At 41.9% G+C, this 26,087-nt stretch overlaps 1 protein-coding gene across 6 annotated transcripts in view; it reads right to left on the bottom strand.

The window, feature by feature from the left end:
• AK8 (adenylate kinase 8) overlaps positions 1-26,087 on the bottom strand; it is a 72,965-nt gene that overhangs the window by 22,714 nt on the left and 24,164 nt on the right. For 4 of the 6 annotated variants that reach the window (XM_051636894.1, XM_051636893.1, XM_051636892.1 and 1 more), the window contains 6 exons: positions 24,292-24,373; positions 22,569-22,640; positions 21,562-21,762; positions 18,677-18,808; positions 15,928-16,017; positions 3,348-3,489 (listed from right to left, as the gene is read on the bottom strand). In XM_051636894.1, coding sequence (XP_051492854.1) covers positions 3,348-3,489; positions 15,928-16,017; positions 18,677-18,808; positions 21,562-21,762; positions 22,569-22,640; positions 24,292-24,373 — 719 coding nt within the window. The remainder of the gene's footprint in view (positions 1-3,347; positions 3,490-15,927; positions 16,018-18,676; positions 18,809-21,561; positions 21,763-22,568; positions 22,641-24,291; positions 24,374-26,087) is intronic. The other 2 variants (XM_051636898.1, XM_051636896.1) reach the window with 2 other exon arrangements.

The following is a 26,087-nucleotide window of genomic DNA, read 5'->3' on the forward strand; positions in this document are numbered from 1 at the left end:
GAAATATATTATATATGTATTGTTAGGTCAGGCCTCAAGTTCATCCCACCCTTCCACACACCAGCCATTCTTCCAACATCTATCCCAATAATGTCTGGTAAGACTATCAGCAATGATGAGCAATGGAGTTAAGACTGAAAGAGGAAATGTTTATGCTTATATATAAGGATGCAGCACACAGACCTGCCCTCCAAACTGATGGCAGCTCTGGTTGTCCCATCTCAGCAAAGAAACAGGTAGAATAATGAGAGCAGGTAGAGAACAGGGAGACAAGGTGATCAGAGGAGTGAAATGACTTCTAGGAAAGGAAAGGATAAACAGACCAAGGTTCTTTGCCTGGGGAAGAGAGGACTGAAGAGAAACACAAAAGAGGCTCATAAAATCAGGAGTGGTAGGAGACAGGAACAGGGAACAGATCCAGCTGGTTCTCAGGAGAAGAAGTGAAACTCCTTTCCAGAGGTTCTGATGGAGGCCAAAAGCTCGAGGATGAAGTCAAGGACAATGGGCTGTTAGGGAGTGGGGCAGATTGACCCCCTGCCTCAGGGATTCCTTAAACTGCTGCTGGCCCTAGACTGGCCTGGAACCAGCACAAGCTAATGACAAGGGAGAGAGAACAGGTGACACTGCTGCTACTGAAGCATATTTTAACTGGAAGTTTGGGAGAGAGGAGAAGGGGATTAGAAATATTTTGGTAAATATTAGAGCTTTCACTCCATGAGAACTATCTATGGCTACACCACAGATTTCTTATGGTTACTCAAGCATTAACAATAATTTAAAAAAAAAAACCCAAAAAATCAAATTGCCTATTTACCCTCACTTGGATGAAGACCAGAACTCAGCCCTTTGCTTTAGTTCTGAGCTTCAGATGCCAACCTGTAATTGTATTTAGATTCCCACTTACAAGAGGCACTAAGTGGTTAATGGTTCCTTTACCAGGTAGCTGAGAGATCACTAATGGATTCAGCTTCTCATTTGCCCTAAAGGCTGCCACAGCTCAATAGGATTAGGATCCTGTCCACTTAAGCAGTAACTGCTTCACAGGGGGGAATGTAGGAAGCAGTACATGTCTCCTCCTTTGGTGGACAGGTTTTGTCTGATACAGGCAGGTTTTCCTCTTCCAGTCTGTAAGCAAAGCTTCACTCTACTGCAAATTCTAATATAAAGAAAACCTTGTACCTTCTTATTTTCAGTGGAAAATGAGTTATTTTCCTGCTTGTTCCAGGGCAGTTCTTTGGATGCAGTGGTTGATGCTGTATGAGGTTTGGTTTTTTTATTATTACATTTTAACAAACTTTATAGCCCATTTTGTTTGTTTCCAAATAACTTTATTTTCCTTCTTTTCCACCATCAATTACTAGGTTTGTTTTTCTTTCCAGAAGATGGAGGAGTCAGGAGACTGATCCTGCTCAATGCTGTATAATTTAGTATTATGTGTACTGGCTTTATGAGGTGGGAGTCAGATAAAACATAGTATTTGAACACTAACCATTTATTAGCTCTAAGGAATAGATTTGTGACTTGACAAGCAGACAATAACTCTGTGTTCTGATCAGCCAAAGAGGTCTACTTTGACTTCAAAACACAGAGTAACATGCTCTTTCCCCAATAATTTTGTTTGCTGATGTGACTAGATTTTAATAATAAACTTGATATATATGTAAATTTATTTTAATCTAATTTCATCAACAGAGCCCTCCTAAAAATGAGACTTTGTAGATTGTTCTCTGTCTGATTTATAGATTTCTGCATCCTATTCCCAGATTGATTTCAAGGCTATAATTCTATCAGGTTTTTCTCCTGATGTCAGAAACACCACCTCTCCAGGTAGTGTTTTATAACTAGCATCACAACTGAAACTGAATTACTGCCCTGCTATCCTGTGCTGCAATATGTTCTTTTGTTTGTAATCACCCTCTCTCCCTTACACACCTACTCCTTCAGTCTCATGGAAAATATCAGCTCCAAAATCAATCAGGTAGCATGATGTCTATTTTTGTCCCTTACTTCAACCCCTGTAGAAAATAGAAGGGGCCAAATCCTTAGCTCAGCTAGGAAGGTGCAGAGCTCTTTAAGGGAAATGGGAGCTGAGCAGATGGATCCCTGCCAAATTTCCACACAGTTTTATAATGAGCTGCTCTTCCTCTCCTGATGAGGTCTCCATCCTGTAGGGGAGCACATGGCACACACAAGGGTGTTCTCACTGATCTCAGGTGCATGTTTAGGGACTCAGGACCTACCTTCCAAATGCACGTGAAGAGGAATCCAAGGGAAATGTTATTTAACTGCATCTAGTGGAAGTCTCAAGATCCTTTCTCCCTTTTTTCATGGATACCCATTTGAGATGCATTTTGTCTTTTACTAAATGAAGCTACTACTGTTTTCACATGCTTTGATTTTTAACCCTTGATGGCTCAACTACTAGCTCCCTCCCTTTCCACTCTCCTCTCTTCTCTCTCTCTGACTCAATCCTCCCCTTTTACATCTTTCTGCTACACCCTGGAGGGGGGGTGGGAAGGGGACCGAGGGCAGCCACACAGAAGGGACAAGAAGAGTAACTTTACCAACTTAAACATTTAGGTGGCTAAGATACCTTTTCCACTAGTAGTTTTTTAGAGAAGAATAAGCTTCCTGGAAGCATAAAGGCTACAGATTTCCAACATATGCCTTTGGAATGGTCACTGTGTCAGCCAGTGGCATGGACTGAACCAGGAACCCCAGGGAGGGGAATGGAAAAGCCCCTCAGCTTTGATGGGTACACCAGCACTTCAAGTCCACACCAACCTTTGGACCAGCTGCAAAGAGCAACCCTATTTTATTTGCCTGGCAGTCATAACAGTCCTCTTTTGATGCTCATTTCTCTTATATTGCATTTCTGAACACTTCATTATAGCTCAAATAAAACGTAATTCTCAGGTTGCTTTTAATTATTTCACAAAACCCAGAAGTCTCATAACGAGCTCCTGGCAATACAAATACAGCTCCAGCATATGATTATGCCAAGGCTAAAGACAGAACATGTAGATCCCCCCTCCTGCTGCAAATAAAACACACCTTCTGATATAATCCAAACTTTAATCCATTTCTTATGGTTTGCCTTGAGAGGTAACTCAAACAAATAACCAGAACAACAAACCTCTTCTCTCTCCTACAGTCTGGCCATCTGGAGGATTTGTAAGGCCAGTGCTCTATTTCCTACTCTCCAGGAGAAAGACCCCTTTTCCCAGCTAGGGGAGCACTAAAGAAATAAGATGCAACAGCCTCTACAACGTCAATTAAAATCTGTATCTTTCCATCAATACATTTTTCCAAGATGTAAGGTTGGGATGGTGAAATTTCTCTCTTACCTGTTTGGAATAATCTGTGAGTTTTGCAGCTGCTCCCCCTGCCCTCTGTCTCTTGGGAAGCCAGAAAGGACCCAACCACTGGTCATGCAGTCTAGAGCACTGAGACGTTCTGTCAGGATCTTCAGCACAAGGTTGTCTGGGACTGCAGAGGATTCAAAAGATGACATTGATTTGACATGCTGAGTCTGCACTCCAGGAGGATGCACATTGCTTTTATTTCTGGTGAGACTCCACAGGAACTGAACCACGAGGAGTTATTTTGGAGACAGGAGTTACTGTTGGTTTTGTATATTTACCATGGAACCCCAAACTCCTCAGGAACTGTGGGGAAAAAAGCCAAGTATTTGGTAAAAAAATGATACCTACACCACTTTGCAAGGTGCTTTTTGTCCCAGCCACGCTGGGCTGATGTCACAATGGAGCATGTGACACGATCTTATCAAAAAGCAAAAATAATGACCTGACTTGTGTAAAAGAAATCCTGAACCAGGAATTTCTGAAGCATTCTGAGTTTAACTGAGCAAATGATAATGGTTCTGCCCATACATTTTACAAGAACTCTTGCAAGGTGTTGGGCTTAAGTGTTAAATAGGAAATTCTTGGGTGTGAGGGTGGTGAGAGCCTGGCCCAGGTTGCCCAGGGAAGCTGTGGCTGCCCCATCCCTGGCAGTGTTGAAGGGCAGGTTGGATGGGGCTTGGAGCAACCTGGGCTGGTGGGAGGTGGCCCTGCCCATGCAGGGGGTTGGATCTAGATGATCTTTAAATAATCATCATCTAGATGTGGCACCTGGGAATATGACTTAGTGCTGGACTTAGAAGTTTTAATGGTTGGACTCAATGATCTTGAATGTCTTTTCCAACCTAAGTGATTCTGTGATCTTTAAGGTCCCTTCCAACTCAAACCATTCCATGATTCTATGAAAATCACCTCAAGCAACTTCAAAAAGAAGCAGCCACAACAATTTTCAAGCAGGAAGAAGAGTCTCTGCTCCTGCTTTGTGCAGGATGTCTAATACACTGTTGCCTCTACTGGAAACAAGTGATAAAAAATGCTACAAAAACCCAACATCAGGGAATGTGGCTGTTTTGATACTCACCCTGCCCCCCACCTGCTTGCAAAAATACAACAACAAGTGCTTGTAGGAGTGTGTGTCAGGTTTCTGAATGCAATTTAGGAGTAGCTGACATGGATGTGCCTCTATTTTAGTAGAGTATATTATTAGCAGTGCACAGCTACACCTGGGTACAAGGAGGCTTGAAACTGCAATAAATATAATCCATTTGCTCCCTGAAATTTAACATTTTCCAAAAGACTTGCACATCTACCCTGAAATTCACTCCTTCTCCTTTAAATACTCAAATTATTGAGTTTACAGCATCACACTCAGGATTCAATGTACCAGCAAAAAGGGAGGAAAACCACAGGGAATTAATTAGAAAACAGATTAGTGTATTAATTGAGGATATCTACATTATAAAAAAACAAGTTAAGGAGAGTAATAGTCTCCATCTGCTAAGAGAAAAATAGGAATGAAATAAAAGCAGACAGAGAGCAAAATGTCAATGCAAATCTAGGCATTCTGTTAAAAATGGGATTAATAAAATTAACTATACAAGAGTGCAGCAGGAGGCAGGAATGTGATTAGACAGATGATACCCAGCTAGCCAAGAGCTGAGCTGAGGGGGCAGCAGGAGAATTTCAGTGCTTCAGTTCTTCTGCCCACCCTCCAGGTGACAAGAACTAATACAAACCTGAGCCATCCTAGGAGGAAAAAACTAAAACCAAAACAAATCCCACTTTTTCTTTCCCCAAAATGCATTCCATACAAAGGTCAGTGGAATTTTCCAGTGCTCCTGAATTTCTGGATGCAGCACTAAACTGTCTGCCTTGATGCATGTTGTTCAATCATGATTCCTACTGGAATCATTAACTTGGATTTACAAAGATGTGAAACGACAGGAATATTTTTTGAAACATTTTCAGAATTCTTAAAGCAGTTTTGCAAGGATTGGAACAAAAACCTAAAAACCCACAAGGAAACCTGCATTAAAGCAGGAGTCTCCCAGAGCTGACATCCCTGTGAGATGAACAGGGGGCTGCAAGTCCCTGGAATAGCACAGAGAATTAAGTGGCAATACTGTGCTGTTGAGTTTCCAGCAGATCATAAGAGGTTCTCTTGTTCCTGGGACCAAACAGCTTCCATCCCCTGCATGTGGGGAAGAGAAGCACCACAGCCTACAGGAAAATCAAAAAGCAATGATGATGGGAAGCAGGCAGCATCTCCTCCATCTGACCACTTCCCATGGGCCTTCTATTGCTCCTGATGCTCAAAACCCTCCACCTTGGTCACTATTTCTGAACAAAACCGAAGCAACCACAAGAGGGAAAAAAAATATAACAATCTAACAAGACAGAATGACAATTAATTAACAACTTATCTAATGCCATGCCAGGTTTGAGGTGTTTTGAGTACTACCAGGGTTCATTTCAGCAGCGACTGACTAGAAGATACCAGCAATACACATGAGATTGATTGTAGAGGAATGTACACATATACATCACTGAATAATATAGATGCTTACATATTTTCTGTGCCTCCCTCTAAAGCTTGATGGTGAGAAAGAAAAACATAAACAAGTCAGACAGCAAGCTCTGCTCTCCTCTTGATTAGCAAACATACCTATCACTTCAACACAATAGGGGAACAGAGCTGGTTGGCTGTTCAATGGCATTACAAAGTACATCAGCTGCCCTTGAACAGGAACAGTCACACTTAAAACAGCTGCATTAAAACTGTAAAACATCTTCCACAGACCAGAGAGGGGGGGAGAAGAAAAGGAGGGAGGAGGGGAGAAAGGAAGAAAGAAATCAGTATTATTCTTCTTTTGCTGTGGTACAGAGAGGAGGTAATGAAGGACTCTGCAGCATGGTTTGCCTTTTCACTCATGTGGAACTGTCTCTTGAATGTAAGGCAAATTAATAACCTGTAATTGGAGGGGCACGGGGGCTGCAAGTAACACCAGAGGTCTCCTGGCCTTAAGCACATGACCCAACAGGCTGTACAGCAATGGGAAGTGGAGAGCTTTCCTGATGAGACAGTCAATCTGCATGTTTTAAGTAGATTATGAAGCACAAGAGCTTTGAATAATCAATTCCTTTCCAACATAAGCTTGTGTGAGTTCCCAACTCTGAAAGTTGGGGGAATGAGACTCTAGAAAGATTTTACTTTATCATTAGAGAAGTCCAAAGATAAGTTTCTTGTAAAAATGACAATGTGCTACAAAGAGACACCCAGAATAGGGAATGTGGAAGCACGTCTCTAGTAAGGAGAGAACTGAAGGTGCAGGAGTGAAATTCAGGCATCTGAGGTGATGCTGCAGTGCTACCCCATGCTGGGAGCACAGCACAGAGCTGTGCACCAGGGCCATGGTGAACCTCAGCAATGGCCAATGTTGCAGGATGCGGCCACTACCAGCTCTGTAATTCATCCAGGCAAACATTCCTGCCTCACATCAATACCACACATCGTATCTCCTCCATCTCCCAGCCTGTCTCGACCATGTTAATGGTCTAGACGACCCAGCTGAATTAGCAGCTGTGACCTATGGAGTGATCTAATCAATTCAAGGGTCTGATCAGGCAGGGTGCAGGGAGCAGAGGCTTAAAGTGCTGCTGCTCATGCTGGAACTGCTGCGTGGGCACCTAGAGATTTTCTGTCTCCAGGGCTGTCAATCAGCTCCCTCCAGCAGGCCATTTAAAACATAAATTTACTTCCCAGAGCTTCAAAGGCTTTCACAAGTAGAAGGTTCTCCTCCTGAAAAGTACTTCTTCATGAAACTCCTAGGAGTGTGGGCCATTAGCTGCTACCCAAGCCACAGATCTGCAGGACTAATGGAAAACCCTCTCAGGCAATCAGTGGACAAAATCATAGCACCTGCCCAGGAGAAAAGTAACAGAACATGAAAGGCTAAACCAGTACTTGAGAGATTACAGGGCGCTATTCTTCAGCACCTTCAGTGCTGTCAGTGCTCCAAGCTATACAATTATCATATTTAAATTGATTCCTCCTCCACATATTTCCCCTCAAAACAGGCTTCTGAAGGGTATTGACTCACTTCTCTAAAACCTCCATTCTAAGGGCAGCACAAATATATTTGCAGATATAAATTCTGTCAGTTTTGTGCTGTAAGAAGTTTAAGGTCCTTCTGACAACAATGTCCACTTACCCTTTATCCTTCTCATGGAGACTTCTGGGGTTTTTTAGTTAGGTCTGAAGACTTTCACAGCTAATTCAGATGCCTGAGGCTTGATCCCAGTACTTGACAGTTAACATCTTGCCCAGAATAAGCTCCTGCCAAAGGCTACTTCCCTGGATTGTCCTGTCAAGCCTAAATTTAGCAAAGCATGAGATTTGCTTATTTTACTGCTCTGTCAACTCTGGATTAGCCACAACGGCTCGTTTTGTTTGGGTCTTTTGGAAGCATTCTAGCTCCTTGCCCACACTAAGGCCCCTCAGACATCGTATCAATTTATTTTTAACGATTATGAGAACGATTTAAGGCTGATTAACCATCAGGCAGGTTGCTCAGTATTTGAAATGTGGGGCAGCAAGGGGCTGCTTTTCCCCTTTCTCAGCTCACAGCCCGTTTTGCTTGGGGCAAATGACAAAAAAAATAACCCACAGGTGCCCTCGATGCCAGCGGGGAGGGAGGGAGGAAAAGCCCCGGGTGGGAGGAAAAGCCCCAGGTGGGAGGAAAAGCCCCGGGTGGGAGGAAAAGCCCCGGGTGGGAGGAAATGCCCCGGGTGGGAGGAAAAGCCCCGGGTGGGCTCGGATGCTCCAAAGCCAAGGACCAGCCGTCGGTGGGCCCGTCTGGCCACGCCCACATTGACATCTGGCCACGCCCACAGTGGCATATAACCACGCCCACATTATCATCTGACCACGCCCACATTGCCACCTGCCCCCGCCCACCTGGCAACATGACCACGTCTACATTGCGATCTGACCACGCCCACATGTCTATCTGACCACGCCCACCGCCTCGGCCCCGCCCACCGCGCCGGTGCCTGGTTCTCCAGCGCCACCTGCCGGGCGCGGCGGGCAGCGCAGGGCGGCGCGGCCGGGATCCCGAAACCTCCGCGATCCCGAATCCTGCGGGATCCGCGGAACCGCAGCCCGGATCCCGCCCTGCCCTACCCACCCAGGGGCACCGCCGGGCTGCCCGCAACCCCTGAGCGCGGTCCCGGGTTTCTGAAGGTGACGGCGAGAGCGGCACGTCGGCAAATAACGGCCCCGACCCGATAACGCTGACGGAGCAACCGCAGCGAAGGGAAAATCGACGGAATTCCAGCCCCGCTCCTTGTTTTACACCCCCAGCACTGCCGAGAACGCCTTCCTGGCAGAGTCGGAATCATTTTAATACAGTAAAATAAATAAGATTATCAAATATCTCACCCCCACGGTTAAAATGTTTTTGTTTCAGCCATGACGATGGAACCTGGTTTTTTGGTGGGTTTTTGTTTGTTTTTCGAGGGGTTTAGTCACGGAAAAGAATCATTAGCTGCATGCAAAAGGAAGAGAGAACGTTTCTAAAGCAGGCAGAGTCCCTAAACCATCCATCAAATGGCAGGTGATAAATTCAGACCTTCAGCAGTGCCCATTAAAGGAGCATCGTTCCTGCCCACAGTTACAAGCCAGAAACTCAGGAATCTCCCTCTGATCACATTCAGGAGCCAGATGAGATTCCAGCCCCTTATCCTGCTTTACCTCTTAGTGGCATCTTCAGATTTAGCAATGGAAATTCAGTCTAAATGGAGTCCCCAGCGTGTAAAAAGCTTTTTTCCCCCTCAAAACAGCCTCTGTGATGCTGTCACAGTGTCCGTGTCATTTCCCTAATAGCCCAGGCCCTGGGATGATCTACTGGGCTGCCACCAGGGTCAGGATCTGCACCCCTGGGTCCCCAGCCACACAGCTCCACTTCCATTAGCTTGTCTGCCTCAGTTTACCCACCTGCAGGACAAAAGCTACTCAGTTGCTTCACTGGGATGTTTCTAACCTGAAAGGTTTCTACACCTGGGAATGAAATGTGTATTTCACTGCTTCTTTTTACCCCTTCAGCTTCTGCAGAGAACACAGATAGAGGCAGGACAGTGACCACAGCTCTAATCCATGAACACTTCATTTCCATTATCAACCAAGTTCCCTATTTCCTCCTCTTTTCTGAGCTAGTCCAGCACTACTGAAGAACACAGGCCTTATGACAGGGCAGAATTTGGCCACAAACCCCCTTTTTTCACGGTGATAATATTAAAAAAAACCCTCAAAACAATCCCCTTTTGGTCTGATGAACGTGGTGAAAAACATCTTGGTTTTCTCTGCCAAATTCCAATTCACCACGTGAGGAGCAGAGAGGACGTGGAGGGGTTTGTTGTCCTTCCTCAGCAATGCCTGATGCCAACACACAATCTAGATCCCCAAAAGCAGCATCAGCTGCCCTGTTCTGTCTCTCTCCCCTTGCTGCTCCTCCAGCCACATCCATAGGGACATTCAGAAACGCAGAGTGATCCACAAGAGCTCTTGAATGTTTTGCTTGGCATCAAAAAAAGCCTGATTCTCTATGTCTGGCACCTCATGCAACAGAACCAAAGCCAGAATTTGGTGTTAAACTCCAAAGACCCTCCATTGCCACTATGCAACATTCTTTTCTTTCCAGTTGTCCTGTAAAAACTTGTGTCATTTCCCCAGCCCAAACTCCAGCCAGAAAAAAACCCAACAGGATTCAAGTCCACAACCCTTTCCTGCAAGAACCAGGAGAGGAAGCACCACATTTCTAAGGTTTTTTTAACAATGACCATCAGCAATAAAAATCAAAACTATTAGAAAATATGAATATTTAGCCATTTATATTGTGCTTGGTTGCTTAAAAGCCCCTGACAAGAGTGAGACTTTGCACGGCCAAGGGCCACAACTTCACTCAAATCCCTGTGGATTTGTGGTACTTTGGCAGGACACAGTGATCCCAAAAATGGGAGCTGTGGCATCTGGGATGGTTTCACTTACAAGCTGTTTTGCCCCCTCCTTCATGCAAACCCACAGACTCCAGCAGCACTATCCCCTGAGCCACCATGCCCAGAACTGGACCACTGATGCTCCAGTAACAATAATGATGGTGAACACAGCTGCAAAAGCAGGACAGAGGCAAAATGTCCACAGGTAGGACAATATCCCCTAACTGATTAGCACATCTGCTCCAGAAAACAACTGCATTGCACTCTTAAATAAATCACACATAATTTTGTCTGGTTTGGCTTCCAGAGTTGGTTTTTGGAGGTGAGGTTTTGGGGTTTTTTTTTAAATTTATTATTATTATCATCATCATCAGTATAATTATCATTAGAATTATTATTATTACATGGGGTGGCCTTTAAAAATGTCTTTGCAGCCTGGATCTCCCCGGTGTTATTCAGCCAGATACAGCAATTTGGATTGTTGCCTGTTGTGTAGACTCCAGAAAAGTCTATTTTAGATTTTCAAAGAAAGGAAAAGGGGACTCTAATGTCTCATATTGCAGTGATTCAACACATGAAAACAGGAAAATTCAGGAAAGATGACAACTTCCTGCCTATGTGATTTCATGCAAAACTTTCTATTCTACAACTTCGCATCTTTTATTAAAATATGGACAACTAAAGCAGGATAAAAAAGGATAATATTTACATTTTAGTTTGTTCTCTTGACCACCAATTTTCTCCTAGTAGGAAAAAAAGACTGCTACCTATTTTTCCATTAAAAAAAACCCCAACCTTTGTAGCAGTCCCAGAGGAAAAGTCAAAAGTTTGACTTGAAAAACGGAGCTACTTCAAAAGCATTGTCAAACAGAGGTGAAGGTTTCTTTAAAATGCATACATTAAAGTCTGGTGTGTTCATAAATACCTGTGCAACTTCACAACACGTATTTTAGGGGTGCATCTATAGCTGAACGTGGAGCATCGTTAGAAAACTAACTTAAATAAAGCAGAAAATCAATTTGTTTATTAGCGACTGTTCGGGCTCCGTGTGTGTGAAAAATGAAAGAAAAATGGAGGGTTTTCTGGTGTGGGTTTTTTTTTTTTTTCCCAATAATAAAAAGGGAGTTGCACTGCAGGGCCCCTAAAGCTTGTGAAAAATTAAACTCGACGGATTCAAACTGTCCTATTTCCACTTCAAAAGAGAAGAGGCACTGAGCTCTTCCCAACTTATCTTCAAACGCCCAGCACCCTAGAAAGTTTCTTGAAAAAAAATAAAGTCTCTAGTTCCCCCAAGCACTGTACCCGTTACTGTAGCTGCTGTCTCTCCCTCTTCTAATTATACCCATGTGAGTCTATTAATCAACTTGTAAATTATTTAGAGAGCCATGCGCTGTCTTCAGCTACTACAAACACGCTGCGTGCAAAGACTTGCTGGAAACCAACAGAGCTCCCAAAGGGTCCCTCTCCAATGTTCAGACAGCTTCCAGCTCACCAGTACAGCACTGTTAAAAACAAGCACTAACACCAAGCTTACCTCCTCAGATAGCAAGATTTACTCAGCCTTTCAACTCTGAAACTCTTTGCAAGTTTTGAACAAAAGGGGAAGCTGCTCTATTGTCGAATCTCCGCTCGGCGCTCGGTGATGAGAATCTTAATTTGGTGGTTGGGGGGGGGGGAAGAGAAAGCCAAGGAGAAACCCTAAGTGCTTTTGGTGAGGCTGTGATCACAGTCACCAGGGGACCCCAACTTTCAGAGGCTCCACTAAAAAAAGCACCCCTTTAAAACCATTCCAATTGAAAATAAGAGGGGTGGGGGGAACTAAATCTACATTTGTACTGTAATCGGGTTTATTCGAAAAATCGGAGAAATTAGGGAGTTCCAGATTTTACCCCCCACGTGCTGACTGCCACTGGGGACAGCTTCAGATATTGCTAGTTAAAAAATAGAAAAAGGAAGGGGAAAAACCGACACAGATTGTGTGTGTTCCTAATCTAACAGGCTGCCAGCGGGGCAATGTTATCTGTCTGCCGTGAATCAGCTCCCTTTGCCACCCGAATCGTCATCTTGGTGGGAAAAAAAACCAACAATTACCCAAACTAACAGCAGTTCTCCCAGCTGAAAAGCAGAATCTTACTGGTTTGGGAGTGGATTCCCCCCCCCCCCCCAGCTCTTCATTCTGGTTTCCTGTCATTTCACTTTCCTCGGCTCCATTTCTTGCAGCCCTGCAAACAGGTCTATTAATTAGCAGTGATCACTCCATGGAATTTCACCTTAAAAACCAGACAGAGAATGGCATGAAAATTTATTTTCAACTGATTGCCGACCTTTCCTATTTTTGTGATGCCTCCCCAATGTCAAAACCCTCTGCTTTTATTTTCATTCATTAATGTAACCTCTTAAGGGGCAAACAAGGAGGGGTTGGAGGGTGAGAAGCAGATCTGCTTTCTGGATTATTCTCTTTTTCATGGGTTTCAAATTGTAACAATTCACCTGTAATGTGGTGAAGGCAGTTCCTGCAGGTAGAACTGTAAATGAATTGGGCAGGTCCAGAAGGCAGCCTAAGCCCTCAGAATTTCAGCAACCTGGGGGCACAAACTCTGCATAAAGGTCTTCATCGAGCTGGTGGGGTCTAGGAATGGATTTGTCCCTATTCTGAATTACTAGAAGGGGAGGACCAGTCTAGGAGACTGTCTTTTAATATTTCAGAAGGAATCAAACTGAACAAATTGATTGATGTGAGTTGCCTTGCTGCTCAGGGAAGGGCTCTGGCCACTGTGTTCACCTCTTACTCCAAATGGAAATCTTCCTAGGCTGCCCAAGCGAAGGATGTGTGCTACATTTAGCATTATTGACCAAGATCTAAACTATCTGGAGTTAGTGACCAGCAGACTGGTATCAGACCCCAATGCTGGTACCCAGAGTTAGCAATAACTGCCCAGGATTCACTGAAAATCATAATATCCTGAAGGAAAAAACCACCTAAGCATTTCAGACCCGTTGTCCAAAGAACAACTCTATGTTTAGAATAGACAGAAACCAGTCAGGTTGCTGAACTTCTCACTGAAAGTGCATTTTTTAATATCTAGTGTGCACCAACTGTGGACTAGAATGTCCTGGGAATTAAAAAATTAATGGGCTCAAAAACATCTCTGCTACCTTAGTTAGGCAAAATAAATCACCATATACAAAACTGAGGAGTTGGATAAAGCAAGAGATAAGGTCTTTATGAGGGAGCAAACCCTAGAAATACTAGAAAATGGGAATGCACTGAGTTGCCTTCTGGGGTGAATAATAGAATTTTCTGGGCTGGTTTTGAAATACATGTTGTAAACATGAAGCAGCAGCACAGGAAAAAAAAAACCCAACAATACAAATAATGTTTGCGAATTCCAAAACTAAGAAGTGACCTGAGTTAGTCACCCAGGACTGGAACAGAATGCTCAGGGCCAGCCTCAATAACTCAGGGATGAATTGCCTCTGAAGAAGCTGCTTTTTGAGCCCTTTTCTGACACCACAAGGTACCCTGTTGGCACATCTGAAATGACTCATTGTGTGCAGTCAGTTGTGTCCACGAGAAGGGAAACCACACTGGGCTCAGTCCCCAGGGCAAACTTCTTAAGAACATCTGAGGATCCCCTGGAGATTTTATGGCAGTAGTTCCATTTTGACCAGTAATGATTTCTCCTGGTCTGTCTTTGGTTCCAGGATATTCCATGAGAACATCACTTGCACAATTCCTTGCACAAACAACAACTAGCTTACTCAGTGCATTTTGAAGTTCTAATTGCTTTTCCAGTTATAACCCTGTCTTGCTCTTGCCTAAACTAACTCGATTCAAATGTGATTTTCTTGAAGCTAAACGTAGTCAATAACAGTGTGAGAATCTTTCCTCCATATTAACCTGCTTGTAACCCTGCAGCAAGACACCCAGGATGCTCTGCCCATCTCTCCTCCTCAGTGTACCCTGCTCTTTCATTTTCTCCAAGCCTCTTGTGAGGGCAGTAATGAATTCTTGTTAGTGTTTACTAATGTAAATTCATTCTTTGTTATCCCTGGGAGAGGAGGATTAGGCAAAATGACAAAACTTATTATTTCTGCTATTGCCATATAACATTTATTTTTATTCAGCCCTTAATTTTCTTGTATGTCCCACCAAACAAAATCTATGTGCATATAAGCAAAAAAATGAAGTGAGAATTTTTTAGCACAATGCACAGAAACACAGTTATGATTCCCATTAACATTCAGAAGCATTGTACAGCTTTATCCTGGCATGCTGTATTAAAAAACTGTCAGTCTAAATCTGAGATAATTTCTGATTTAGAGGAAGCAAGGAATTACAACTTCAATTTCATTTTCCTGCAACGAAAGCAGCTCCCTTGGAGTAAGGTTGTGCATATTTTTAGAACTGGCTAAAAATTACAGTCTGTGACATTATTTTACTCTACTGGGAATCCTTTTGGTATCTCCTTTAAGGAGCCTGAATGATTAAGATGAAGTTTATAAAACAGACAAAGAGCATTTTAGTAAAGAAAGCTCCTAAAGGACTTTGAATAAACAGATCATCCAAACTCCCATCTCAGCCATAACTGAAACTTAGAGGCAGTGGAATTTCAGGCTTTCCACCTCACCAAATGACTTTCCTTGCCAAAAAGACAATGAAGATTTCTCTCTACTCTGGGGGTGAAATTCCTCAAAATTCCATGCATATCAAAGTTTAACCAAGATTTCTCCAGCAATATTCTCTCCTTATACTTGCACCATTGGTAACCATGTGTCCTGTTGCCAGAAACAGGACTGAAAGTTCCTCTTCCAGGCCACTGTAATTTGGCAAAATAAACATACTTTGACTGAAATACAACTTATGCTTTGGAACTACAGATCTTGTCTGATTTTTAATACCCACCACACACAGAGAGCTCTCCTTGTGCAAGGCACTGAACAAACATGCAAGTTTAAGCTCCTCCGGCCCTGAGGAGCTTACAGTATTTATGATTTCTCTGAAATCACTGCAGAGCCTTCCAAAAGAAAAAATATGCTTAGATATTCTTAGTGGTGGTCCCCTCCTACAACCAAAAATGCTGATAAAAAAAATGACACGCAAAGAAACTTGAGGTTTTTAAGTAAAAATATTGGTGTGAAAGTAATCTACAGAAACCAAAATCTGCAATCTTCTACAAGTCAAAATCTGCACCTAAAAGCAGAGTCCACTTGAAAGAAAAATGGAACGTGGTCTGGGCTGAAAAGAACAGTTAATATTTTGAAATGATGCATCTGTATCACAATTCTGATTTTGATTTAGAGCTAAAAACGTGGAAATCAGACTTTGGAACGTGGAAAAACCACCTGAATTTCACTGGAATGGTGAACTCTTTGCTTTGAAGATATCAAAGAGCTTAGAAATCTGATCCCTCTTCCACAGCACCTCAAGTCACACGTAAGGAATAAGAATTCATCAACTTCCAGGTTACTGTGATCTAGTCCAGATTAGAATCTGACCAAGAGAGAAATGCACTCCCAAATTATATTTTTGCAATGAATTTGTAACTACAGTGTAATGAGACAACAGTACCTGGGGATCCACTGTCAAGATAAGGCTTAACGAGTTCTCCAAGTTTTGTCTTGCCTGCAACAGCCTCCTTTAGCAGTTGCCCACAGCAAACTAACAGGGAGGAAGGAACAAAAAAGACACAAGGTTAAATTTTAAAAAGGAAACAACAAAGGAAAAAAAAAAACAACCAAAACAACAAGCCAGAAGCTGCATACTGAAATAAGGTCACTGAATAAAATAAAAGTTGTGGGGGTTTTGGGTTTGGTTTGGTTTTTTTTGGCCAAACAGTGAAAAGCAAAGAGACTGAGCAGGGGAGAATAGTAAATAAAAAAGAATACATTTGGCAAAGAACATATTAAAAGCAGAGACAGAGAGAAAGGTATTAATCAAATATGTTCCTGAAATAATAACTCAAGGGATTGCTAGAGGCTTTCACTTTTTATAAACTTCTGCTTCCTGAATAAAGTTACTCCTGCTGAACAGCACCTGAACTGCTGGAGGGTAACTCACAGTTCAAGGAAGAGACTCCCCAGATCATTTAATGATCCTGCAAGAATTATATTTTAAAAACTGGGCTAATGCAAGATTATTATTGGCTTCAAATACACAGTGTACCAGGAGACCCAGATTTGAAGTTTTTGTCAGGCCAGTTGTACATGGAATCCCACTGCTCTGGGCTCAGGGGGCACTTGCTGACCAAGGTCCCCCCAGGTGAGGGAGATCCAAGGTCCTGGTCCCTGTGCCACAGGGAGGGAATAATGGCCCAGAGATGGGACACAGCATCACAGGTCCTACTTTCAACTCAGTTATGGTACATTTTGGCTAACAGCCACTTTGTAGATTACTGCAGGACCTTGTAGTTGATAATTTTAAGTTGATCCCACCCTTTCTGAAACCAACAGCACCAACATCTATAGCAGCACTGATGCTCATGGAGAAAGAAGCTCCTCCCTCTGCTTTATCACTGTTACCCACATCACTGGGCAACCCAGAGTGAGAATCCTCCACAGCAACACTTCTTACACAAAGCTGAAGGCTTCAGTGACAAGGGATGAACCCAAATTTGAACAGTCATCAATTGTCCCGGGGAAACAAATTGATATTCACAACAAATGGGGTCAGAACAGAAATTCAGTGCTCATTTTTAAGCCTCTGCTTCAACCCCAATGGTTTAATTGGAAATTAAGTATATGCTGAATACTCTTCAGAAAACTGATGGTCTTCCAAGTCTGATTTAAATACTTAATTCTACTAATACTGGGTTTACAACATACTTAAAGTTCAACACGTGGGTAAAGCAGTGGTAACGTATTTAGTAAAAAGAGCTGCAACTCTCTTATATAGTGGTTACTTTTTTAAAAATGCAAATTTTGACCTAGATGAAAACTCTATCAAATGTGCAGTTTTAGAAATAAAGTTCAGAAAAAATATTCAGAAACATGAGAACAAGTTAATTTTTCTTGAACAAATTCCAACACGCCTCATTTTTCAGTAAGTACACAATTATTAAACCTAGAGCTTTAAACAGACCCACAAAAATTTAGTTTGAATATGAAATTACAGAACAGAGCAATATTAAAATAACTGATAGCACAAATATTGTATCACACTGATTTTTACTACTATTACTGTAATATAGATTTTAAAATAATTGACATTTCCTTTTTTCAAGTTCATTGGATATGATTTTAGTCATGTACTTTTAAAAAAATACTAAAATCATCAGATGATTGGAAAATCATGAAAATGAAATGGAAATCATAAAATGAAATGGAAAAAACCAATCTTCATTCTCTGAAAAATTCTAATTAAATCTGTAATTGAAAAGGAGAGAGCTCAGAGCTTGAAGTGCTCGTGCACGTGTGAAGCCAAATCCAGGTTCAATGAAATCTTTTGGCTCCACCAGGACTTCAGGGAAGATGCTGGGAAACTGGCACATTTCTGGGGACAACTGAGTGGGTTCCACTAATTAAAGAATCTCCTGAAGATAAAACCTCCACTTCATTCTGCTATTTTCATTTGGTATAAATTGAAAGTATGCAAATAAAACAAATTTGCATTTCCCTTAACAAAGAGGATGAGACTGATCAGCAAATTTTACAGATATCAGACATTTGTTTAAAATAATTTATGGTTAATCCACTCTTAGAAGACATCCTAGAGCACGGACACATGTTGGATTGATCCAGTCACCAGGCTGTGTATTAATATTGTCAGACTTTTACATATTAATCTGCTAGCCATGAAGAAGAACTTCTGGGCCTCCTTTAGAAAAGGAAGAGAACGTACTTTGAAATCATTGTTTCTAATACATCAGATGCACAGAACCTGAGTCTTCATTACAGAGTAAATTGGAGTAAATTGCCTCATTAAAGAGTAAATTCAAGTAAATGGGAGTAAATGTAGAGTAAATTGGATTTTAAAAGGGCCCCAGTTGTGGCCAGGCAGTTGAAACTGGAAAGATGTGCCTCATGATCCACTGACCCACAGAAGTCAGAGCACTGCAAGAATCTAACACATGGAAAAATAGTGTTGTAAATGGTATAAAAAACAGTGACTGGAAAAACACTAGAGCTGGTTTGTCACAGAATAAATACTTTACTGGCTTATATTTCTTTCTACTTCTTCACTTCCCTCAAAAATGTGACCTCCAGAGCAAGGGACAAACCGGAATTCTACGAGCGAGTAAGAAAGAAGGGCAGCAAAAGAGAACTGATCAAAAAGAGAGAAAGGAGGGATTGAGCAAAGTGCATATTTACTGAGAACTTACTGTTGACAAGGCTGTATTTCTGAGCTATTAGTGCTGCCTGCAGGCTCTTCCCACTGCCTGGGGGTCCACAGAAGAGAACCCGTGGTGTAAAGGGGGCGGCCGATCGGTGCCGTGCTCGGACACAGGTAAGGACTGGGACAGGAAAGGCAAGAAACACAGGTGATCTCCTATTTCTTAAAAAAAAAAAAGAAAATCCAAACAACAAACCAACTGAAAACAACATTTATTAACTCCTCTGTTTTTTCAAAGCCCATTGTGATCACCAGTTATCAGTGAAAGAAGCTGGATACTCCAAGCAAAACCAGGGCTCTGCTAAAACTGCCACGTCAGCTGCACACGCTGAGGCTCTTCAGCAAACTCCCCATCATTACACTCCTGCACTTGCTTTCATCAGTAGCTGTCAAACCATTTTAAAGAGCAGATTCAATTAATAATTGCTCTTTTACCATGTTGTTTTTAGCAGAAGTCATTTTTGCTGGATAGGTACAATTTCCCCATGCAAATCATAGAGGGATATAATTACATTTAATACTTTCTGCAGCTTCTGAGCAAATATTCAAGTGTAAAAACTCGGGATGTTAAATTAATATGACATTTATCCAGCTGTGTGTGTTTGATTAACAGACTCCTAATTACAATATTATAGACTTGTAGCATAGGATGTCACGACACAATAGAGCACTGACAACACAAAACTGACTATGCTTTTCTTCTTTTGTCCATCATTTTGGTATAACATAAAGGCTTTTTGAGCTGCTCTCTCTGCTTTCACTCTATGTGCTGGACAGCATCCCTCTCCATTTTGGGTTGCAAGTGAAATATCACATTCAGGTTGATCTCCAGATTATAAGAGCTTTGGAAAGGTGACAGGACACGTGAAGCATCATCAGCCTTGCTGTATGAGAGATCTGAACTTGGTTACCATCTCAAAAGGCAACCTGATAGATCACCAAGCAGCTAAAAGACGACACAGCTCAGCAGTGAGGACAAACCAGAATGGTATTTGGACATAGCCAGACCCTCTTACTCCCCGTGCCCCTGGCTAACACCACCACTGCAGAGAGCAGCTCAAGCTTTGGCACAAGCTGGGCAAGCTTGCCAGGGACCAGAGACTGAAATGCCAAGGCCAAGTTCATGGCACCCCAACCTGACTGCCAGTGTTACCCATCCTCAAACAGCACGGGGACACCTCAGCAGGCTTTGATTTTTACCTCTGTAACTGCAAAGGGTACAATTAACTGCTAGCCCAGACCTCTTCAGTTCAAATTAAGGTCTCTAGACTACAGAGTCCTTGCAATGAAGGGGTATTTTAGTCTAACAAATAAGCCAGGCTTAGACACTAATGTTTGTGTGAATCATAAGCCCACATTAAAGAAAACCACACAAAAGGACTGATGGAGAACATCACAAGGTTCAGTAGTTTAACTATCACTGTCCACACACTGCTGAAAACTAATAAACTTTTTTTTCTGAGGACCCACTCCTAGACACTTTGGTATCAATATAAAACCTCTTGTGATAAAGCAGCATCTCCAGCAGTTTCTAGACAGTGACCCTGAAGTACCAAGTAACTCCAACTGCAACCACCTGGGATGGTTCCCAGCTCCCTCCAGCTCCACAAGGACATTCCCAACTCCAGTAGATCTCACACATCCTAGCCCACATCAGCTGTCATTCCAGCAAAGTTGGAGTTTACAAAATATAATTGTATGAAACAATCCATAGTAATACCCATATCAGTATCTCCTTCTTCTTTCTTAACTCCAGCAACAAAAATACTTTCAAAAACCCCTGGAAAATCCTAACAGAAAAGTGTATTTGCTGCAAAACTGCCTAAAACCCAAGAATCAGCTACCCAAGGAGTGCTCTAGTTATTCTGAATATTTTCCATAACCCAGTGTATTGAAAAGCACAAACATTACAGGCAAAGCATCCTGCTTACAAATGATGCTTAATTTGCAGTAAATAACCAAGTTAATTAGGAGTAATGATCCCCTAGACAGTCTCCACATCTAATTATTCTTTAAAAAAAAAGAAGCTGGCTGCTTGATGCACTGCAGAAAAAAATATCTAGAGAGGATTTTTTCATTCCAGTTTTCAATTTATCTCACTACATTATTAATTAATAATAATTAATATTCAGGCACTCACATTTTTATTTACAATTCAAGGCATGAATTCTTTATGAATGATGATATGAACTTTTAAATTTAATTAAGTAATTTAGAGGTAATTAATGTGTAAATTCAGAATATAAACTTCCTGCTTGTTGATCTTAAAAGTGCAGCACTTGTTAGTAAAAAAAAAAGACCTTTTTTAGATGCAAAATTACTGGGATACAACGGATCATCTACAGACTGACAGCTACAAAGTACATTATCAGTTGGTCTTCCTGGCAGTTTCCTTATTCTTTTCTTGAAGAATCAACATTAAAAGTCAGATTGCATTACAGTCAGGCAGAGGCAAACAAGGAGTGTTGAGCAGAAAAGCTACCAGCACAAACAGCTTTTAAATAATGAAATGTTACTGGCTTTGAACTACTCCTACTACTTGTTATCAGGCTTGTGGAAGGGACTGTCCCTTGGGAGATGAACAATGCAGCCTTTTAGAAGAGGCTCTCACAGAAACAACCGTGACACTCGCTGCACTGAGTCAGCTGTTCCTTGGTAGGACTCTGCAACTAAAACTTTCCAGTTATCTGCACTTACTCTAGTCCTGTAAAATAACTACCAGAACCCAAACTCTGCACTAGAGAGAGCACAAATCAGCTGGGAACCATCTGTGTTGACTACTCCTAATCCTACCAACTGTCTCCAATAGCGAGGAACTTCCTTTTGCAGGACAGTTCATCAACTACCAGATGTGCCATTAAGGTCCATACCCACCCTGGGAGAGGACATCCATGGAAGGCTGGTCTGCATTGATCAATTTCAGAACTTTCTGGTAGATCTGGAAAACCTCTGGGAAGTTTCTGTGATATTCCAGCAGTTTCTTTGACATGTCCTGTTCAGACAGATCTTCCGGCTTCACCAAGCGTTGCTGTACCAGGGGATCAGTTGGCCAGTCAAAGGTGGTGTGGTACACCTCTAGAAGTTAGACACTGATTAGGAACTAAGAGGTTGATTTAATAGGTCTTGCTCACCTCCAAAAGGTTTCCTGAACAAAACCAAGGGCTACCTTTAAGCTACATATTGGTGGCACAAGCAATAACCTGGGCACTGGCAGGTGACTATTACTCTGCAGAGGCTCAGATGGCCAAGTGGCCCAGGTAACTGCCCACCCCTGTAGCCAAGACAGCATGAGAGCAAGAACCAGGAGTTAGAAATAAACTCTCCAAAGTCTTCAACTGAACCTTGAATAAGGCCTTTTATAAGCAAATCTCCTTTACAGCAAAAAGGAAAAAAGTATTTCTCTAGTTAAGAGCCTCCCTCCTAATTCCACTTCTAAAATATCTGACACGATTTTTTTTTTTTTTAAATTGAGCAAAGTCAGGATTTTATTGCATTTAATTCTTCTAATTTCATTTATTTCATTTAATCCAAGATACCTAAAACCATCCCTGCAACTCAGAAAAGCCCCAGGATCTAGCAAAGACATGGAGCAAAATATAAGCTCATGTGGACAGATTGAGCCCTCAAATATTCTGTACTGCCATAGGTTACTTTTTGCTGCCTCAACACTGAACTTTCCATTTCCCTACATTTCATTGGCACAGAAAATCATGCAATGTCAACAAGCACTTTTCCCAAACAACTTAAATTTATATTTATAAATTTCTACTGGTTCTTAAAGGGATACCATTTGAATTTTAATCCCACCAGTCTTAAAATGCTTCTGAGCCCAAGCAACACTCCAGTTTCTAGTGGAGATCAGAAACACACACATACTGCACCTTCTGTGATGGGATCAAGCCTCTTCCCACTGTTCCTCTCAATCAGCACAGTGTCTGAAGCATAAAGCACAACTAGGTAAAAAAGAAAAAAGAAAACAGTTCAGCTCTTGTGACTTACTTTCTTTGCTTCCTGTAATTATTGAGATGTATCCTAGTATTAAAGATGGATAAATGTTTTTCAAGCACATCTGCCTCATTCTCTTTTCCCAATATTCTACCTGCAAATCATTTAATCAGAATTTTTCTCCGGCTCCTGAACAGTATCATGGGATCAAACAGACATGAATCCAGCCCAGCACCCATCAGTACTAGCTGTCCCCATCGTCCACACCAGGTAACAAGGTTCTTCCTCACTGACCCTGTGCCTGGAGCCTGGGACAGACACACCCAGGGATCACTCAAGACTGATTCTCTCCTGTACCACAACTACTTTTCCCCCAGGTACCTTGGTAGGAAATTTAGTTTTCAATAACCTCACAGGAAAGCGTTCAAACTTGATTAGAAAGCACCAAAAGATGGAGAACCTGTCACTTCCCCAAGTTGATTTTGGCTAATCATCCTCACAGATAAACACTGTAATTTAATTACTATTTTCCATGCATTTGATTACAGGTTTCAAACTAATTCTTCTTACAACTTTCTTCTCTGTATCAATGACTCTGCTCAGACACTTTTCTCCCCATTAAGGTTCTCAGAGACTGTAAATCTCACCTCCTCTCAATCATCTTTTTTATTAACTAGACAGGCTGAGCTGTAAGATTCTCATTCAGGTCTTGGCTGCACGGATATAATTGTGAGCAAAACTCAACCTCAGATGTTATCAGCTACATTAAAAATACATGCAAGTACTAGACATTAAACATTTTTGCCTCACTCTATTGCAGTGATTCTGAATTCTTCATTAACAGTCGAATCCCTTCCAAATCAAATCCAAAGTGACAATTCATCCAGTTTAGCTAACACTCTGTTCACTATCCACTGGCAAGCTCTGCATTTATCATTTTGCACTGTATTCCACAGAATCATAATGATTTCCTGCCTTCTAAGTGGATCTTCTAACTATATTAATTTGGGACAACTGGCTCCTAGATGGCCAAGGCAGCTGTTAAGGGTTTGTGTATCAGCACTTTGCCAGTAAATAAACATTCCTCTCAATTCAAGTCAGAATCCACACATACTCTAAAAGGTGAAGCTTAAAATCATGATGTTTCCAGAATCCACCCATGCTCTGAAAGGTGAAGCCAAAACCCAAGATATTTCCAGTTCACTTGGTGGTGTAAAGTTTGCTGTTTGCATTTCCTGATTCAACAGAAGGATGGATTTGTATTTAGTACAAATTTAGTACAAATTTCTATTTAGCACAGGAATTGTTTTGGTCTGAGGACAAAGGCTGATTCCTATAGAAATCAGAGTCAGAGAAAACTTAGACCCTCTCCTTGAATAGGAGGAAAACAGAGCTGGTCTGAGACACCTGGCTGGAGGGGTCTTGAATTTATAGAACACTTAACATGGAAGAAAAAAAAGGGTTCCTGTGTGAAAGGCAGGGTTTAAAGCCTCACAGGTTACCTGAAGTTCTTTTGAGTGAATCTGAACCACACAAAAACATTCTGCTGCCTGGTGACTCCAGTCTCTTCAGTATCAGCATTGAATTTATTGAGTATTTTTTGGGAGAAACACTTCGTTCCTACTGGATGCAATCACAGAGAGACCCTGGTCTGCTTACCAACGTGCCTAGGAATGATGCCAGATGATTGCAGCATCCATGCCTGCTCCTGATTTTCAGGGAAGCCTTCCAAAATCCATCCCTGTTGAACAAAAACATGAAAGAGTTACCGATGCTGGAAGAGAAAACCCAAAATTTAGCACGAAATACCAGTGCTAGGTGCAGAAAAATCACCTCATCCTGATCTCACAGCAGCACAGTATTTGGTATGGATGCTTGTGAGAGAAGAAAGCAAACATGGAGCAGTGATCTTTTTGTGGAACAGCATGCACTAATACCACTGCCACAGAGCAATGGGGACTTCTGTATTGTAGCAATGATTCATTTTTTTTTCATGTTTCAATCTTCTTTTCTTTAAAAAAGAAACTTCTCTTTCGAATAAAAACAACCCCAAACAATTCCTGCAGTTTTGAAATATTCAGAAGGATACCAGCCCACACTGTGTACATATATATACATATATATATATATAAAAGAGGCTAAACAAATCTAAAGACAGATTTAATGCCAAGAACACTGAGAAAAATATGCACTCTTTCATTATTTTCTTAAATTATACAGGAAAACTCACAGTAATGGACCCAGTGTTCCCAGAGCTAATGAAGCAACAGAGCAAAAGAAAGAAAAAAGAAAAAAGAGCCTTTTGCTCCCTTAAGTCCTTGTTATAGCCAGCTAAGTGTTGGATTGAACATCTTTAAAAAAACATTTACAGATCTGTGAAATACTGGAGGAGAGCTGCAGGCTCACTCAGTTTTTGTGTGATGCAGCATTTGAAACCTAATCCACATCCCAGCCCCAAGTCTGAATCTTCTAAACTTGCCCAAATTTATCTGTGAAGTTGCTTAACCACACACCTTCTTGTCACTCTATCCTACACCTTCAAAAATCACTTGATGGTGCTACAATATGTCTGGAAACCATCTTTGCACTGCAGTGAAGAAGATATTTGAATATTGCATTAGCCACCCATCGTTATCTCCCACATGAATCTGCAGCTCTGTCAGTGCAGGGTCCAAAGGTTTTAGAATTATTCCAGGGAAACATCTCCATGACTCCTGCAGGAGGAAATTGGGACACTCCAATTATACAAGGAAATAGAGGAGACTATTTAAAATTCCTTAATTAGCCTGCTTTCAGGAAGATGCCATCCTGCTGATCTCTGTAGAAAATAAGAGACCCAAGTAACTAGGAGGCCTTTGTGCCCCTCCCAGTGTTTGCTCTGTCGAATTAGAACGAGCCAGTGGTTAAGGTCACACAGGTGCTGAGAAATCAATTTATCCCCCGGGACTTGCAGGAGGCAAGGCTGCACAACATTTTGAGTGGTATGCAAGGCACTTCAGCACCAGTTCTGAATCTATTGTGCTTGCACAGCAGATATCCACAGGCCCAGATCCTCTTTGTCTAGGGAGAAGTGGCACCAGAGGCCTCAAGTCAATAAATCGATGCCAATTTGCAGAGACTCCAAACCTGCCTCATTTTCTCCACTCCAAGTGCAACACTTTCGGAAACTAAAACCAAGCCAACAAAACCCACCCCACCAAGCCTTCTGATGTCAACGCTGCTTATTGCTCAACATCACTCACTGAGCAACAGGCACTGAACACAGAACACTGTTTTTCCCAGTGCTTCGCAAACTACACACAGTATATACAAATTTCAAAGGTCCTTGAAACAGGCAACAACCAATTGTATAGCTAAAAGTTTTTGCAGGGTAAGAAAACATTGCTCAATAAATAGCTTCCTGCAACAAATCTATTTTAAAGCATTAAACAAATGTGAAATAAACACAAACTACT

The sequence above is a fragment of the Apus apus genome, chromosome 19, assembly GCF_020740795.1.
Source record: "Apus apus isolate bApuApu2 chromosome 19, bApuApu2.pri.cur, whole genome shotgun sequence".
Lineage (NCBI taxonomy): Eukaryota > Metazoa > Chordata > Aves > Apodiformes > Apodidae > Apus > Apus apus.